This window comes from Protopterus annectens, chromosome 3.part0, assembly GCF_019279795.1.
Source record: "Protopterus annectens isolate FY-2018-M chromosome 3.part0, PAN1.0, whole genome shotgun sequence".
In the NCBI taxonomy this organism is placed as follows: Eukaryota; Metazoa; Chordata; order Ceratodontiformes; family Protopteridae; genus Protopterus; species Protopterus annectens.
Window position 1 is genome coordinate 925,952,536 of NC_056731.1, and position 16,382 is coordinate 925,968,917.

The following is a 16,382-nucleotide window of genomic DNA, read 5'->3' on the forward strand; positions in this document are numbered from 1 at the left end:
ATGCTACATATCTGTAAGTCAAATGGTACACAGGTTACTTGCTCTAAAGACCTTAAGCTAGTATGTGACATTAATAAAACCTGCTGGAGGGACAGATGTCTCCAGAGGTTACCACACCTTTGGAACAGACTCCCACTTTTTGTCAAATATAGTACCTCATTGGTCCTCTTCAAACGCAATCTGGCGGATTGGATGGGTCACCATAAATTCACCCTGGGGGTTCCACCTGTGTCCCTCTTGGACAGGGGTAATAGGTGTTGATCATGAAAATAATGGTAAGAACTTGACTAGCCTTGTAAGGGCCCTAGGGCCATTAACCTAGTAACTTCCTATGATCCTGTGATCCAGCCTTGTAAGGGCCCTAGGGCCATTAACCTAGTAACTTCCTATGATCCTGTGATCCAGCCTTGTAAGGGCCCTAGGGCCATTAACCTAGTAACTTCCTATGATCCTATGATCCAGCCTTGTAAGGACCCTAGGGCCATTAACCTAGTAACTTCTTATGATCCTATGATCCAGCCTTGTAAGGGCCCTAGGGCCATTAACCTAGTAACTTCCTATGATCCTGTGATCCAGGAGATCAAACCTGAGTATCTCACAGAATTCTTGCCCTCAGAACACTTAGCTAAATTCAGTGATCATTTCCTTGGAAGATTCAAGCAAGGTGTTATTAGGGCACTAAAATTCAAGTATTGTTGAGTGCTCAGGTGTCAGCCACATCATCCTAACTGGATACATAAAGTATATGACTATTTTCATTAACAGAAGTTAAATGTGCCTGGAGAAGACATATGATGTACTGTCTGACCTCTGCAAAATCCAACCTGTTAGACTCTGTACATCAAAGTGGACTGTCATGTATCTTGATGAGATAAAGCCAAACAGTAGCCATTCAAAGAAAAGAATCACAGGATTATAAGTGTGGAGCCTCAGGTCTGGAAGAGGCAGTACAGGGTTTCTGAAGAAGATCACAGCATTAAAAAGTGATTGAAAGCGCTAGTTCTACGTGTTCAAATTTGGTTTATTTGGTGCATTTGTGAGCTGGGTGTTTCTAGTTTCAAGTGTTTCGTTTTGGTTTCTCTACGTGGCTTTGAAGATCTATTTCATATCGGATTTACACTTATTTCACAAGAAAACTGACAACCCACTCAGTGTGAAAGAAAATGCAGACCACAAGTCAGATGATGCATTTTAATGAACATAAGTAAACTGTAAATCAATTTACTACAAAATACAGTGCAGGGCAGGGGTCAGGTATGACGTCTTTACAGTTTATCTTGGAATCCCAGTTGAACCTCTCATGCTGAACTCTCAAATGTGAAAAAAGTATAATAGTGTTAATAAAATGAAATGCAGTGGTCATTTATCATTACTATCAACTCTATTTGGTAAGTAAAATAAAGGAAATATATATTTTTATATATATATATATATATATATATATATATATATATATATATATATATATATATATATATAGTTTGAACTTTCATATCTGCATTAATAAGGCATAAGTAATACTCAGAAATGTCTACAAGCTTCAAGGCTGGCAGAATCTACCAAGGAACAAGATACTCCCAGTATTTTTATGCAAAATAAAGAAAATAAATGGATGATCAGCAAGAAACACTTTGTGTGGCCTGGGCAGCCTCGCACACATTGGTACACATACGATTCCTGTTGCAGCCGCAGCCTCAGTGCCTTGTTCATTAACATCCACAAATGATTTGTGAACAACTTTGGAAACTTTGAGCTCCTTATTTCCTGTCATTCCTGAAAGGTCAGCTGAGTCAGTGAAGACATCAGTTATTCCCATTTTAGTCAGAATGGATATCATATCAATGCTCTCCTTCAGACTAAACTTTGGTAGGGAAACATTCACCAATGTTGTCTGCATGTTAGTAGGACCTGTCCATTTTGTTAGGTTTTCATAAGATAGCTCTTTCTGCAGCTGAAAAAATAAATGTGCAAAATGAATATAGACAAATATGTTCCTGAATTGCAGTGTTAAGATATCACACAACACATTTCTTCTTAAAAATACTCCTCACATTTAAGATCTATGAACAAAATTCATATAGCTTCTTAAAAAAATTCTGATTGCAGCAATTTTACTACATTGTAAACGTACATATTTACTAAAACATTTGCAATGAGTGTATTTTATCATGTTATCAATCTGAAATCACTGTTTTAGCACTGAAATTGTTTATTCTAAGCAAGCCAACTCTTCTCTGTGTAATAAATGTAGGGATACTGTGCTAACACGAATCGTTTGAGAACCACTACTAAATAACACATATTATTCATTTTGTAATGCTGCCTACGACCAAAGAGGTATCACACTCTTCCTTCCACTTATTTATCTCTTAATACACTACACTGCACATCCACTGATTCTCCATAATATTCTCATTTTCCCTAAAATTTTAAATTAGAACTACCTTTCTGCTTATGACTTGAGATAAAGCTCCAGGTTCCGTTTTTGGAAAAAAAACTGCCCTGTAATAAGATTAATCATCATCACTTTTCAATTTGAATTTTCTCCTGATCAAAAGAAATATTTACTCCCTTCACATCATTTGTTCTTTATGAAAAGAGAAGTCAGACAACATGCTAACAAATTTAGTAAGCAAAGTAATTGTACTTATGTTTTTGGTGTTTTCCTACAGACTGTTAAGATCAGGCAAAGAAAGGGGAAAACCTAATAAATTTCTTACTAGGACAGACAGATGGAATCAGCTATTTATTTATTTATCTATCAATTATTTGTTAAGTATATAAGTGAATTGGCTATAACCTCAACTGAAGTGGTATCTATATGGTTAAATGCAAAATTGGATGATGTATATATGCATGTTTGCAACAGATTAACAAACAAATTATTATATATGGACAAACTGAAATGTTTAAAGGCAAGAACATGAAAGTAAATTAGACAATAGCAATGCATAATATAGACCAGCAAATACAATTCTGCAGTCAGATAAATTGTAATAACATATTGAAAGAAAAGACATGCAAATGGTTAATACAATGAACATGAGAGTACGAACAAGGCTATAAAGAGGCAAATCGCCAAAACGTCTGAATTAATGTAGATAACATATCAAGAAATGAAAGTAGAAGTAAAAAAGAAATGGATATCAGCCAAGTTAATGAATGGCCATTGGCCCAAATCCCTTAAGACAGATCTTTTTATACCCAAGTAAACTCCTGAAAAGTTTTACTCAGGTAGACAGGAAAGAAAGAAGCAATTGGGAACATATTTTCTGGGAGTTTAATGAGTTGGCAGACTTTACAGTCGCACTACATGCAGACTACTCTGTCAGAGATACTGGGTAGGCAAATCGATGTGATTATCTAATTATGGTTGTTGCCAAAAAAAAATTACTATTAAATGAAAATCAAAATCTAAACTAACTGTACTAGAAACAATGAACATGATAACAGAGAGAAAACAAATGGAACTGAGATCTTTAAAAAAGGGTAGGAGCAAATTACATAGGAAAAAATGCAAATTGTGGGAACAATACATACAGAGGAAGAATGAGGTTTAAAAGTAGGCAGGACTTGAACAAGCTATGTAATGTTTGACTGACAATGATTGGGTAGATTATAAATGATGTACTATATTTGCAACTAGGATTATGTCACTATGGTTTGTGATGTAAAATGCTTGCAACTGGGATTATGTCAATAAGGTTTGTTTTCGTTTATATAAATGTATGATTGTATATGTCATAAGTGATAATTTAATAAAGATGTTTCTTGTTTAAAAAAAAAGAAATATGAGTGGTAGGAGCTGTCAAATGATTTTGTAGCCCATTTTAAACTGGATCCGGTAAGCAGACCCCCTAACTGTGTGAGGTACAGAGTTCCACATATCTGAAGTCACTTTGGAAAAAGGTATGTTGACCAGCAACAAAACTAAACAACAGCCAGATGATTGTTATAGCTCCATGATTTGAAGATGTAAGGGAATTCTGTGAGGCATTGTAGATGAGCTTGTTTGCAAAGAGTGGGAAATAAGAACAGCATAAAAGCTTATAAGAAGGGCATTTCTTTCAACAACCTGTAGTCAGTTAGATCTTAAAGGCAAAGTAAGTGTTGCCTGTGGACTCCAGGAAGAAATAAGAATGAACAGATCTTATTCAAATTACTCTGCTGCTGGAAAGAGTCAAATGAAGGATCAAGGAGTTAGTGATGTATTATAATGTTGAAGGAATGGCATTCCTATTGATGATTGTCTGCTGAACAGTCAGCAGCCTAATAAACTAATATAAAACTTTAACAGGAGGCATACATTCTAAATAGTGATATCTATATGAGTGCTAATGGACAGAGTAAGGTCCCTCCATAGATATCTAGAAAAACTCAAGTGCCAACCATGCAGAAAACAGAGTCTAGTAGTGACAAATCTTTTCTATTAGACAGTCTTTGTCAACTATTAAAAGGCATTAATTAATTTGATTTGCCTTAATGATTATTTATTTAGATTAAAACCAATGTCAAGCAATACTGAACTCTTAACATTTATGTATTAGCTAGTGCTTTTGATTAGTAAAGAATCTCTGAATCATGAGCATAGAGTGCCACTTAGACAACTGAAATATCTAGAGAGAGAAAGTTAGCAAAAGCAGGAGAATAAGATTTTGGTTAGAATTATTAGGGAACTCAGAGTACAGCAAATTAGGGTCATATAATCTATGAAACATTTCTGTGTTTGATCATTTCAGTAAAGTCATTTACTTATCCAATAACTCTGCATGTATTTATTTACTTCAATGTTGAAGTAAGCTCAAAACTAACAAATAGCTAACATTCAAATAACTACTGAGTCATGTCACTCAGATACCACCAAAGCCAAACACAGCCAAGCTGTCAGAAGAGAATGATTTCCAGCATCAGAGGTCTTCCTGAGTTCAGCAAAGAGAGCATTCTTAGTAAGCTGCTATCCAAGCTAGTAAATACAGTAAGTAATCTAACAGAGGTAATTAAAAGACTAAAACCCTTCCTAACAGGCGAGCCTTTCAACATCTCTGTAACTTGTCCATATGCAATATCTATGTATGCATTTGACTTATGTCATGCATGACACAGGAGCTCAACTTATATACATCCATTACTCAGTTACATATTATCACCTCTATAAATCTGCAAAAAGGCTTCAAGTGGTGTCTATGCAAAAGGCAGAAGGACAGGTTGGAATACAAGATTCAGAAAATAGAACAATAGTTCTCTTTTCCAACTCAGTGGCACTTGGCCAGTAATTAGTGAAAGATTACAGACATGAGCCAGGACTATGAAGATAATCAGGGAAGATATTTTAAGGAAAGAAAGATGCAGACCTGTATGAGCACAAGGACTCTTAACATCAATTTTTTGCAAGCAAGCCTTCTTCCATTTTAGGAGATACTACCTGGAAAAAATGGTGACAAAATATGGCCACTACTTTCTGAGTATGAGCTTGATTAGTGCAAAGATTATAGAAATGATTCTTAAAATATCTGTGGTATTTTTTAGGGGTATCTGTGATGTCCTAGGAATGTACAGGTGTGAGAAGCTTGAAGTATCATCTTGATTTTGGTTCCAGTATGTTTTAAGATTACTATGTAACTGAGCTTCTTTTCTGCAAAATACATGGATTGAACAGATTTTAATGCAATTCTGCTAGTATGCCCGATGTGGCAGCAATTATTAGTGATTAGTTTCATAACTCTTACATTTTATTTCTGTTTTGTACTATTGCCTTTAGCTTGACAATATTTGAAGAGCAACTTGAGCCTTTACCTGTTCCAGCGATTACAGGAAACACATATCATGAATTTTTAAAATGGACCTTTTTCAATAATATGAGAGGAGCGTCAACATTTACTCAAGTGAATACAAAGCCACAATTTACTTCAAAGGCTGCAAGGACATATTATATTCTCTGCAGGGTGGAAGCATAAATTATTTGTGATACAGAATGGGGGGAACTAGTTTTCTTCTAATGAAGCAAAAGAAAAAAATGGGGTAATGCCCAGTTAGTGAATATGAAAATAAAAAAAAATGATATCCTGAGACATTTATCAGACCTTTTGTTACTAATGGTGTCTAATAAGGAATAAGTGCATTTTCTAAATAAATATTAATCTGAGAGTTCACATAAACAGGTGCACTCCTGAAACTGATTGTCATGCACGGTACAGTTTCCTTTACAGATGAAGGAAAAATGAGACTACAAGACCACCAATGACTGGCATGGTGGTGGGAGGAAAGACAGAGGCTATGCAAATGTATATTTTGCTACCGTCAACAAAAGGTATCTGAGCAGCAAAACTTATATCACATTAGTTATGTCGCTAACAGAGCCAACATGGTTATGTAAGTACTCCAAGGTATGACAATACAGATTCTATGAATCAAATCCAGTAATGATCACATTGTTCAAGTAATGTTTGCACACCTACCAATCAACCACAAAACTGGTTTTGTGAAGGGCTGAACTTTCATTCACTCTTTCATTTATTATCTTGTTTCTTACTGCAAGCAAACATTTAATATGCCCATTGTCAACACTAAAAATATATACCATTTTATCATTTTATATGCCTTAAAATCACTCATAGACTCCATCATAGGTATAATATTTTCTGGTTTTGAAAAAAGATAAGAGATGAAGTACACTTTTGGGTGATCTCGAGAACATGTAAAAGAAATTAAATTAAAGTACTGGACCTGACAGATGAAAAGTAACAGAAGGCCACAAGACTACTTCTTAAGCCATCATAATGCTTGTTGCCTAAAACTCAAACAAGTCCACATAGCCACTATCAAACTTATGTCATGCACATAAAGATTCACAACCAAAACTATCTCAGAAAATTAATAAGAATATTTTTAATCTAGCTGTTCCTAATCATGTCTAGCACTAAATCCAATGAACACTGTACCTCCATCACAACACAGAAAGACTCATTTAAATGGATTACAGACCAACACCTTCAATTCCCTCCCACCTGACTTTTATCCCTAATCACAGATTAGTATTTTCTTAGTTTAGACAGTACTCACACAGCTAGAAAAATACAAACAACAGAAATCATAATCAATATTCATTTCACTTCTCCTTTCTATGTATGGCCAAGCCAATTACTTCAAACTACTTACACAAATTTTAACTTGTTTTGACTGGATACGGCCACTGTAGTTTAAGTAATGTAACTGTAATCCCTCACCCTGAGGTAAACTCCCCATCCATATCACATATAGATGACATCTTGAGTTTCAGGCCTGGTGAACCACTAACAAATCTAGAGAAACAGGGTGAACCACTAACTAATCTAGAGAAACAGTTAAAGGCAAGTACAACTCCTACAGAACTACCACCAGATGCCATTACAGTACTTGACCCACTAGGCAGAAAAATGGAAAGTTCAAAACTACAAATACTTAGGTGTACAGATGGGCCATACCCTCATATTTAAGGAACAGACAGACAGACAAGCTATAAATAAGGTAAGGTAACTAAAATGAAAGCCTGCTATGTTGTTTTGAATGGTCTGACCTCTGATTCAGAAGGGCAAGTATCAAGAAATGTCTTAATACCTAAACATGATGGTATATATATATATATATATATATATATATATATATATATATATATATATATATATATATATATGTATATATATGGTTCTAGGTTACAACATCAACAGATGACAAGACCGACAATGAAATCACCGACGCCAGAGGATCGACAAGTCAGAAAACCGACGGATGAAAACACCGACACGGAGAACACCGACATGGGGAAAGGATGTGTAAGTATGCAGTAGTGATGGACGTTAGGGTGCGAGTAAGGTAAGTGTGCGATGTTGACGGTCTGTAGGGATAGGGGTGGGTTAAGTGAGTTAGGGTTAGGGCGCGGGTTAGGTAAGGGTGCAGTAGTGATATTTTTTGGGTTAGGGGCGGGTTAAGTGAGTTAGGGTTAGGGTGCGGGTTAGGTAAGGGTGCAGTAGTGATATTTTTTGGGTTAGGGGTGGGTTAAGTGAGTTAGGGTTAGGGCGCGGGTTAGGTAAGGGTGCAGTAGTGATATTGTTTGGGTTAGGGGCGGGTTAAGTGAGTTAGGGTTAGGGCGCGGGTTAGGTTAGTGTGCGATAGTGACGGACCTTAGGGTTAGGGTTTCTGTTAGGGTTGTAGATAGTTGTGTATGTAAGGTTTAGTGTTTGTTTGTTAGGATTTTGGTGTGCTTGTGTTGTGTGTGTGGTTTTGGACAGGGATTTGTTTTGTTTATTGGTTGTTGTGATGATGTGTTGAGTGTATGAGGTGTCGTGTTTGTGAACTGTCGATGATGTGGTGTTGGTGATGTCGTTGTCGGTGTTATGTACTGTCGATGTTGTAACCTAGAACCATATATATATATATATATATATATCTATATATATATATATATATATATATATATACATATATATATATATATATATCTACATATATATATGTGTGTGTGTTCCCCCTGAAAAAGGAAATTTTAAGGAGAAGAGCAATTTTTGAGATTCGCTCTTCTCTTATGCTTTTGGTCTTTTGTTTGTTTGTTTTTTTTTTTTTTTTTTGGCTTTTCAGCACTCAGCATTTTGACATAGGTTATTCACTTCTGTAGTTTGTCTTGCTATGTGTTGAACATATTGTATTCTTAATGTTTCTGTAAATGTACTTCAATCTGTGTTTCTATCTTTTGTGGAGATTTTCTCCCTTTGTATATAATTACTTATCAGTACACACAAAAACATTTTACAGTGCTTTTGTTGAACCTTTTCCTCCAACTCATTGTATCATACTTAATCTGTCTGGGATCTTTCACCCATTGTTTACAGTTACTCAACTACTGTTTAACTGTTTTTGAATCTGTTGTGGAGCTTTTGTACATGGACCTTTGCTAAAAATGGGGCATTATCTCAATCAAACTTTCAAAGGACAAATAAAATAAAATAAATAACTCAAAAACTGATGGATTTACTGCACATCAGCAAGTCAAATGGCATCAAAAATACTTAAAGGATCTAAACCTCTTCTGCAACATCAACAGAACGGTTTAGAGGGTCATGAATATCTCATAGAGGAATACTGCTGCTCTGGAACAGACTCCCCATCACATAAAACAAAACTCATCCCTGTCCATATTCAGGAGCAACTTGGATCTATGGATGGAAAATGGACAGAGGCAGCTCCTAAATGCTTTATCCTACGCATGGATCTCCTCATATTATCTATGGTATAATCCTTGTTATTCTCATTAGGGGTAATATATAATTATTGCCCAAGGGGTGGGTAAGACACATTTCTAACCAAATGGGATAAGTTAATTTGAGCACAAAAAAGAGGGAAACTTGCTAGGCTTAAAATGGTCCACAAAGGCAGCTAGCCTAGTACTTACTTATGAACCTATAAAAATCAGCACCAGTATCTTAATCTGCAGAAAGCTATCTGGGTGTCCTTCCCTGCTTGTGCAATCTTTCTGTTATTCTTGCACCCTCAGGCGTTTACATAATAGATACGGTCCACGGATTAGACACAAATTGAACACCATTATCTTTCCTTATAATCTACAAACATAAAGGAATCCCTAACCTTTCAAAAGTCACAGTTTATGCAGAAATAAAGGGAGGTGGGAGAAACAGGCTGCTTCAAGTACATGTTGTTTTACACTTTGTTTTGAATGTTAGGCATGCATAAGAGGCACATTGCCACATGGTACAGGTACAGCTTTGTTTTAATGGAAGCTCTCAACTTGGGACAGGGATCATTTTCTGACAGGCTGGGTTATGATATGTTATATACTTTAATCAAGTAACATACAGTCACAGCAAAAAGGCACTGCTACTATATAAGTAGGAAAGCAGAGCAGCAAAGGTGGCAAAATACATTAAGGAAGATACCAGAACACAGTCTAAACTGTAATCAAGGAACAGAGATATTGCATACATTAACCTAACAGGAAGCAGATAAAATGTCAGGAGAAATTACATTCTTTACCCACTCATATTGAACATCCTTTAATACTCTCTCTTTCCTCTTCCTTTTGTAAGCAGTTAACAGCTACAGAAGATGTAGAAAGGCATTTTCTACAACTAACTGCATCTAAGTTGATGCAGACAATAGCAACTATAACATTTGACACATTTAATCACAGACCCAAACTATTAGAAAAAAATCACCATATACTATATAGCAACTGTTTTTACAGGTGGGCAAACCAGTCTGGACCCAGAGATGTGGGCTTTGTCCCCACAGCCGAAGTCTGCATGGTCACATGACTCAGAGAAAGGGACAAAAAAGTGCCCCCCTTTTCCTTTTCTGTGACCCCTTCAAGCAAACACTAAAGCACAACTTTTACAACAAACCCAGTTTCAACGTAGTAAAAATGTCAATGGCATAAACATCTAGTCTTTAGGCTGTGATATTTTATGGTATGACAAACCACACAGTCAGCATCTCCTGCTGGAAGTTACCAGAAAAATAAATAAAGGGCCTGTGGTTCAGAAATGGCTACAGTCAGACATGGATTGCAATCTTCTAGATATGGCTTTGCATAGAAATATGAACAAACTGAACTCACAGCAGGCATTGCTCTTCAGGGAATAAGTTGCTCGGTCTCCTTTTTGTACTTTGTTGATTGTGCTCAGGTGAAGGGACTCCAGTGATCAGTTTGAGAAACAGTACTCACTGAATAAAGAAAATTAGCAGACTCGAAACCGGTCACAAGTGGCATCCCTCAGGGTTCTGTCCTGGGACCACTCTTGTTCGGTATATACTTTTCTGAGGTACAGGCAAACGTGGGAGGACTATGGCTCACCAAGTTCGCAGATGACTGCAAACTGGGCGCCATAATCAACTCTCCAGCTGACACAAACATCCTTCAAAAAGGTCTCACAGAGACAGATAACTGGTGCCAGTGCCATGGTTTAAAGTGGGACGCCACTTGTGACTGGTTTTGAGTCTGACATGGCTCCAGTTTGCGACCCATCTTGTGACATAGGGGTTTATATTTAAGCTGGATAGCTTATCTATGATGCCCAAGTGGGGTATTGTGTCAAATGCCTTTGCAAGGTCCAGATAGGCTGTGTGGACTACCTTCCCTTCATCTATGGCTTTGGTGACTGTTTTGAAGAAGTCAACCAGGTTCAAAAGGCAGGATCTGCCCTTGACAAAGCCGAACTGGGTAGAATCTAGTGTCTGTAGGTCCCCAATGTCTTTGTTTATGAGCTCCATGATGATCCTCTCCATAGCCTTGCAGACTAAGCTAGTCAGGCTTATGGGGCGATAGTTTCCAGGGTCTGTAGAGGCTCCACCTTTGTGGAGAGGGACCACTGTTGCTGTACCCCATTCTGTGGGCACATATCCTGTAGTGAGGCTGAGATTGTATAGCTGTTTTAGTTGAGGGATTAGTTCCTCTTGGAGTTCATGTAGGACGCAACCTGGGACGCCATCCGGTCCCATGGAAGCAGTGTTTTTTGCTTTGGAGAGGGCAGCCTTCACCTGAGCATCAGAGATGTTTGGGAGGCAGCCCTCTGCTGGGATAGATACTTGCTCTTTTGGGGGGGGGGGGGTAGAGAAGTTTGCACTGAACCTGTCTGCCAGGATATTGGCGATGTCTGTGGGTTCAGTGTATTTTTTGTCATTTAGAATCAACTCAGAACAAGTCTGGGAGTTGCATCCCAGGTTTCTAACATAACTGAAAAAAGCCTTATAATTGTCTTTGGTGTCCTGTGCAATTTTTCTCTCGAAGCTGGCCTTGGAGGATTTTATGAGGGATCATAATTTTTTGCTAGTACTGATCAGAGATGCCTTCCCTATTAGGGATTTTGCTCTATCATGTAGTAGCTTCCTCCTTCTGTTGTACAGTTTATTTATGGCAGGGGTCCACCAGACTGGACGCCTGCCTTTGGATGATTGGGTCTTGATTTTGTTTGGGATAGCATGATCCATGCATTCCTGGAGATGTCCGTAGAATGTGTTTATATAGGATTCTGCAGTTTGGGCCATAGTTTCCACTGGCCCTGGGGCCTTGAAGGATTCCACTTCAGTTTTGAGAAGTGAGAAGTTCGCTTTTGAGAAGTTTTTCACTGTGGTTTTCTGGGCTGGGGTGGGGTCGGGATGTGGACATCCAGTGAGATTAATTTATGGTCTGATCTTACCAATGAGGGATATACTTCTGGTGTGGAGCATAGAGTCCCCATATTGGTAATGATCAGGTCTAGTATGTTGTCCCCTCTTGTGGGAGTGGTGACTAGTTGTTCCATAGCATTTGAGTTTATAATTTCCAGGAACCTTTGGGCTAAGGTGCTGGGGCTTGAGTAGTGCTCCCAGTCAATGTTTGGGTAGTTGAAGTCGCCCAATATAATGGTGTTCGGAGAGATTTTCATGTTCTCCAATGTTTTCAGGAAAGCTGAGTGGGATTCCTGACTTTGAGAGGGTGGTCTGTAGGATGCTATAAACCGAAAAGCAGTCTTGCCCACTGTTAGTTGCACATGGATGGTCTCCGATACTTTGTGCAATGCCACTAACCTGGAGGTGTGGATATCCTTGATAAATATGGAAACTCCCCCTCCTTTTGTGGTTCGGTCCGGGTTTTGGGGCCAAAAAGCATGATATGAGGTATAGCCTGGTAGTGCTGGGGTGCTCTCTGGAGCCTTGAACCAGGTTTCTGTCACTGCACAGATATCGATCTTCTCCATACTGAGGAGAGCTTCGAGTGCGTGCATCTTGAGGTTAAGACTTCTGGCATTTAGCAGCATTACCCTTAGTTTCTTGTTCCTTGTGCTATCTATGGGGGTGGGTTTGACTTTTGAGCCTTGCCTAAAAAAGGCACTATGGGGTGGCAAGAGCCTTTGCCAATATCCGAAAGCCCAGTGGTGACAGGTGCAAGCCATCCCTAGTGAAGCAACGTGGCTTGTCGAGCATGTCATCCCAGGCTGACAGACACTGGATCCCCTTTGAATGACACCAAAATTTTAGCCAATTGTTAAAATCGATCATTTTGTCTTTGTACTGTGGCATCATTCTAGGTGAGGGTAAGATGCTGCTCAAGGTCAGGGTCATACCAGCCTGGGCTACATGATCAGAAAGCTCCTCTATGTCTCTTTTCATGTAGTCCAGGGAGGTACATCTCAGGTCATTCACACCAGCATGTACAATGACTGAGTCATATTTGTATTTGTTTTGGAGTGACCTGAGTGCTTGCGCTATGTGGCGGATCCTAGCACCCGACAGGCAGCTCACCGTGACCTTCTCTTTATTCAGCCTGGTGAGTGGGACGTCAGTGTGTCTGACAATAGAGTCACCTATTACAAGAGTATCAGGTGTGTTATTCAGCCTTAAGGGCTGTGGCTGCTTGGCACACTGACTTTGTGGGCTATGTGTTGTGCGTGTTTTGTTTTGAGGTAGCGTTTGCTTGGATGTCTGCTTTGGAGGTCTCTGTTGCTTAGGTAGATTTTTATTTAGAGCCTCCGAGTATGTTTTTGTGTATTTATGTGTTTGGTTTGCTGATGTGGTGGGACTATGTGATACTGGAATTGTGTTGTGTGAGGTTACCTTCTCCTCCTGACTGGTTACACCAGTTTTGAGATGAGAGAGCACAGCCTCCAGTTTGGCTAAATAGTTGCATCTCTCACATATATTTGAACCTGTTTGGAGGAGGAGAGGGTTGTCCGTGTACATGAGACAGTTGCAACATTGCCTCAAAATTCCCAGATTCACCAGCTGGACTGGAGAGGAAACCATTGACTGACCTTTGGACATGCTAGAGTAATATAGGGAAACTGAATTTAAGACGGACCAATAGGGGACAGGGTAATTGTAGAGAGTATAAGAGTAAGTAGTGCTTATGGTTTAATAGTGCTAACTTGTAGGATTACTTAATTGGACCAGTGAAGGACCTTAGAATGAGAATATGGTGTTTAAATTTAGAGATAGAGCAGTTCTAAGGGAAAAAGTGAAGAGCAGACTTTGTGGAGCCAGGAATAGTTTAAACCCAATTAGGCGGAGCTGCCTGCTGTTGCTCTATGCACAAAAACGTGCAAAAGAGGGTTTTAAGAGAGGAAGATGAAGGAGTTTTGGAATTGACCCAAAATGGCCAATAAAACTACAGTTTCAAGTCAGTAACCACTCCCACAGGGACAGGCAGGCTGCTCAATGTTTTTCATTGCCACTGATCAACAGAGAGACTTCCCTTTAGCCCAAGCAAAAAATGGCCTCATAGAAACTTACAAACAGTTCAAGAACAGCAAGCCTATAACTGAACTTTTTTAAATCTCAGAAAAGTGGGAAAAAAGCAAGATTTTTTTTTTTTTTTTTTTTTTTTTTATCAGAGATAGCAGAGGTTCACAAGTATTAACAAGTTATAACAGTGCAGTAAATGACCCCACACAAGAGTGCTAGGCCAAAGACAGATAAAATGCAAGTTTTGAGAAAAAAACGATTTTAAAAATAAGTGCAAACAGGAAATTCAGTAAACCACTTTAGGTTGTGCTCTAAATACAGTTACTAATGCAGAAATCAAGTTTAACAAGCCAGAAAATGCTCAAAATAGGCGGCTATGCAGAAAAACTTAGCAAATAAACAGAGGAAAAATACTTAAAATCTCAAAAGTGGCTCCTTTCTTCTCTCAGTGTTTTCTCCTCTTGATGGGTACTTCACCAACAGCCAACAAGCCTGAAAAGACGCCAAAACCACGAGGCAACCAGGTTTTAAGAGAGGAAGATGAAGGAGTTTTGGAATTGACCCAAAATGGCCAATAAAACTACAGTTTAAAGTCAGTAACCACTCCCACAGGGGCAGGCAGGCTGCTCAATGTTTTTCACTGCCACTGATCAACAGAGAGACTTCCCTTTAGCCCAAGCAAAAAATGGCTTCACAGAAACTTACAAACAGTTCAAGAACAGCAAGCCTGTAACTGAACTTTTTTAAATCTCAGAAAAGTGGGAAAAAAGCATGATTTTTTTGTTTTTTGTTTTTTCAGAGATAGCAGTGGTTCACAAGTATTAACAAGTTATAACAGTGCAGTAAATGACCCCACACAAGAGTGCTAGGCCAAAGACAGATAAAATGCAAGTTTTGAGAAAAAAACAATTTTAAAAATAAGTGCAAACAGGAAATTCAGTAAACAGCTTTAGGTTGTGCTCTAAATACAGTTACTAATGCAGAAATCAAGTTTAACAAGCCAGAAAATGCTCAAAATAGGCGGCTATGCAGAAAAACTTAGCAAATAAACAGAGGAAAAATACTTAAAGTCTCAAAAGTGGCTCCTTTCTTCTCTCAGCGTTTTCTCCTCTTGGTGGGTGCTTCACCAACAGCCAACAAGCCTGAAAAGATGCCAAAACCATGAGACAACCAGGTTTTAAGAGAGGAAGATGAAGGAGTTTTGGAATTGACCCAAAATGGTCAATAAAACTACAGTTTCAAGTCAGTAACCACTCCCACAGGGGCAGGCAGGCTTCTCAATGTTTTTCACTGCCACTGATCAACAGAGAGACTTTCCTTTAGCCCAAGCAAAAAATGGCCTCACAGAAACTTACAAACAGTTCAAGAACAGCAAGCCTGTAACTGAACTTTTTTAAATCTCAGAAAAGTGGGAAAGAAGCAAGATTTGTTTTTGTTTTTTTTTTTTGTTTTTTTTCAGAGATAGCAGAGGTTCACAAGTATTAACAAGTTATAACAGTGCAGTAAATGACCCCACACAAGAGTGCTAGGCCAAAGACAGATAAAATGCAAGTTTTGAGAAAAAAACGATTTTAAAAATAAGGGAAAATAGGAAATTCAGTAAACAGCTTTAGGTTGTGCTCTAAATACAGTTACTAATGCAGGTGTTTTGTAGCTTGCATGGCCAATAGTCCAAACTTGACTCCGTGTTCAGGTGGTGCACCAGCTGCTGTGAGGCAAGGGTGGAACTGCTCCTCCTCACCCGAGCAGAGTATCCAACTTCAGGCAAGTTTAGTGCAGTACCCATGGTGGGGGAGTAGAGGAGGGTGGAAGTTCAGGTTAAGGTTTTAGGCAACAATCGGAAGGGATTTTAGGTTTTGGGAGGTGGGAGCTTTAAGATTAGGGAGTGGGAAGAGAATTAAGGGTTAGGAAGTGATCAGAGACTTTAGTGTGTATGGTAAGGGAGTTTCGGGTTTAGGAAGTGGGAGGGAAGTTTAGAATACAAAAGCTCCTAATCATTGTCAGACCCAAATACTCCACTCCTGCTCTATAACTCTAAACTTCCCTCCCATGTCCTAAACCCAAAACTCCCTTATGGAGCGGTGAGTGCAGTTTTAGGTTTAGGGAGTTATCAAGGACTTTAGGGTTATGTACTGTGAGCACTTTAAGGTTACAATTGGGTTTCTGCAGTTCAGTTT

At 38.6% G+C, this 16,382-nt stretch overlaps 1 protein-coding gene across 2 annotated transcripts in view; it reads right to left on the reverse strand.

Moving 5' to 3' along the window:
- Nucleotides 1-1,177: 1,177 nt before the first annotated feature.
- Nucleotides 1,178-16,382, reverse strand: part of LOC122796630 (leukocyte elastase inhibitor-like) — a 238,703-nt gene continuing 223,498 nt past the window's right edge. The window contains exons 7-8 of one of the 2 annotated variants that reach the window (XM_044065254.1): nucleotides 1,459-1,951; nucleotides 1,178-1,414 (exon numbers count right to left, since the gene is read on the reverse strand). In XM_044065254.1, coding sequence (XP_043921189.1) covers nucleotides 1,541-1,951 — 411 coding nt within the window. In that variant the 3' untranslated portion in view covers nucleotides 1,178-1,414; nucleotides 1,459-1,540. Of the gene's footprint in view, nucleotides 1,415-1,454; nucleotides 1,952-16,382 lie in introns of both variants that reach the window. The other variant, XM_044065252.1, reaches the window with a different exon arrangement.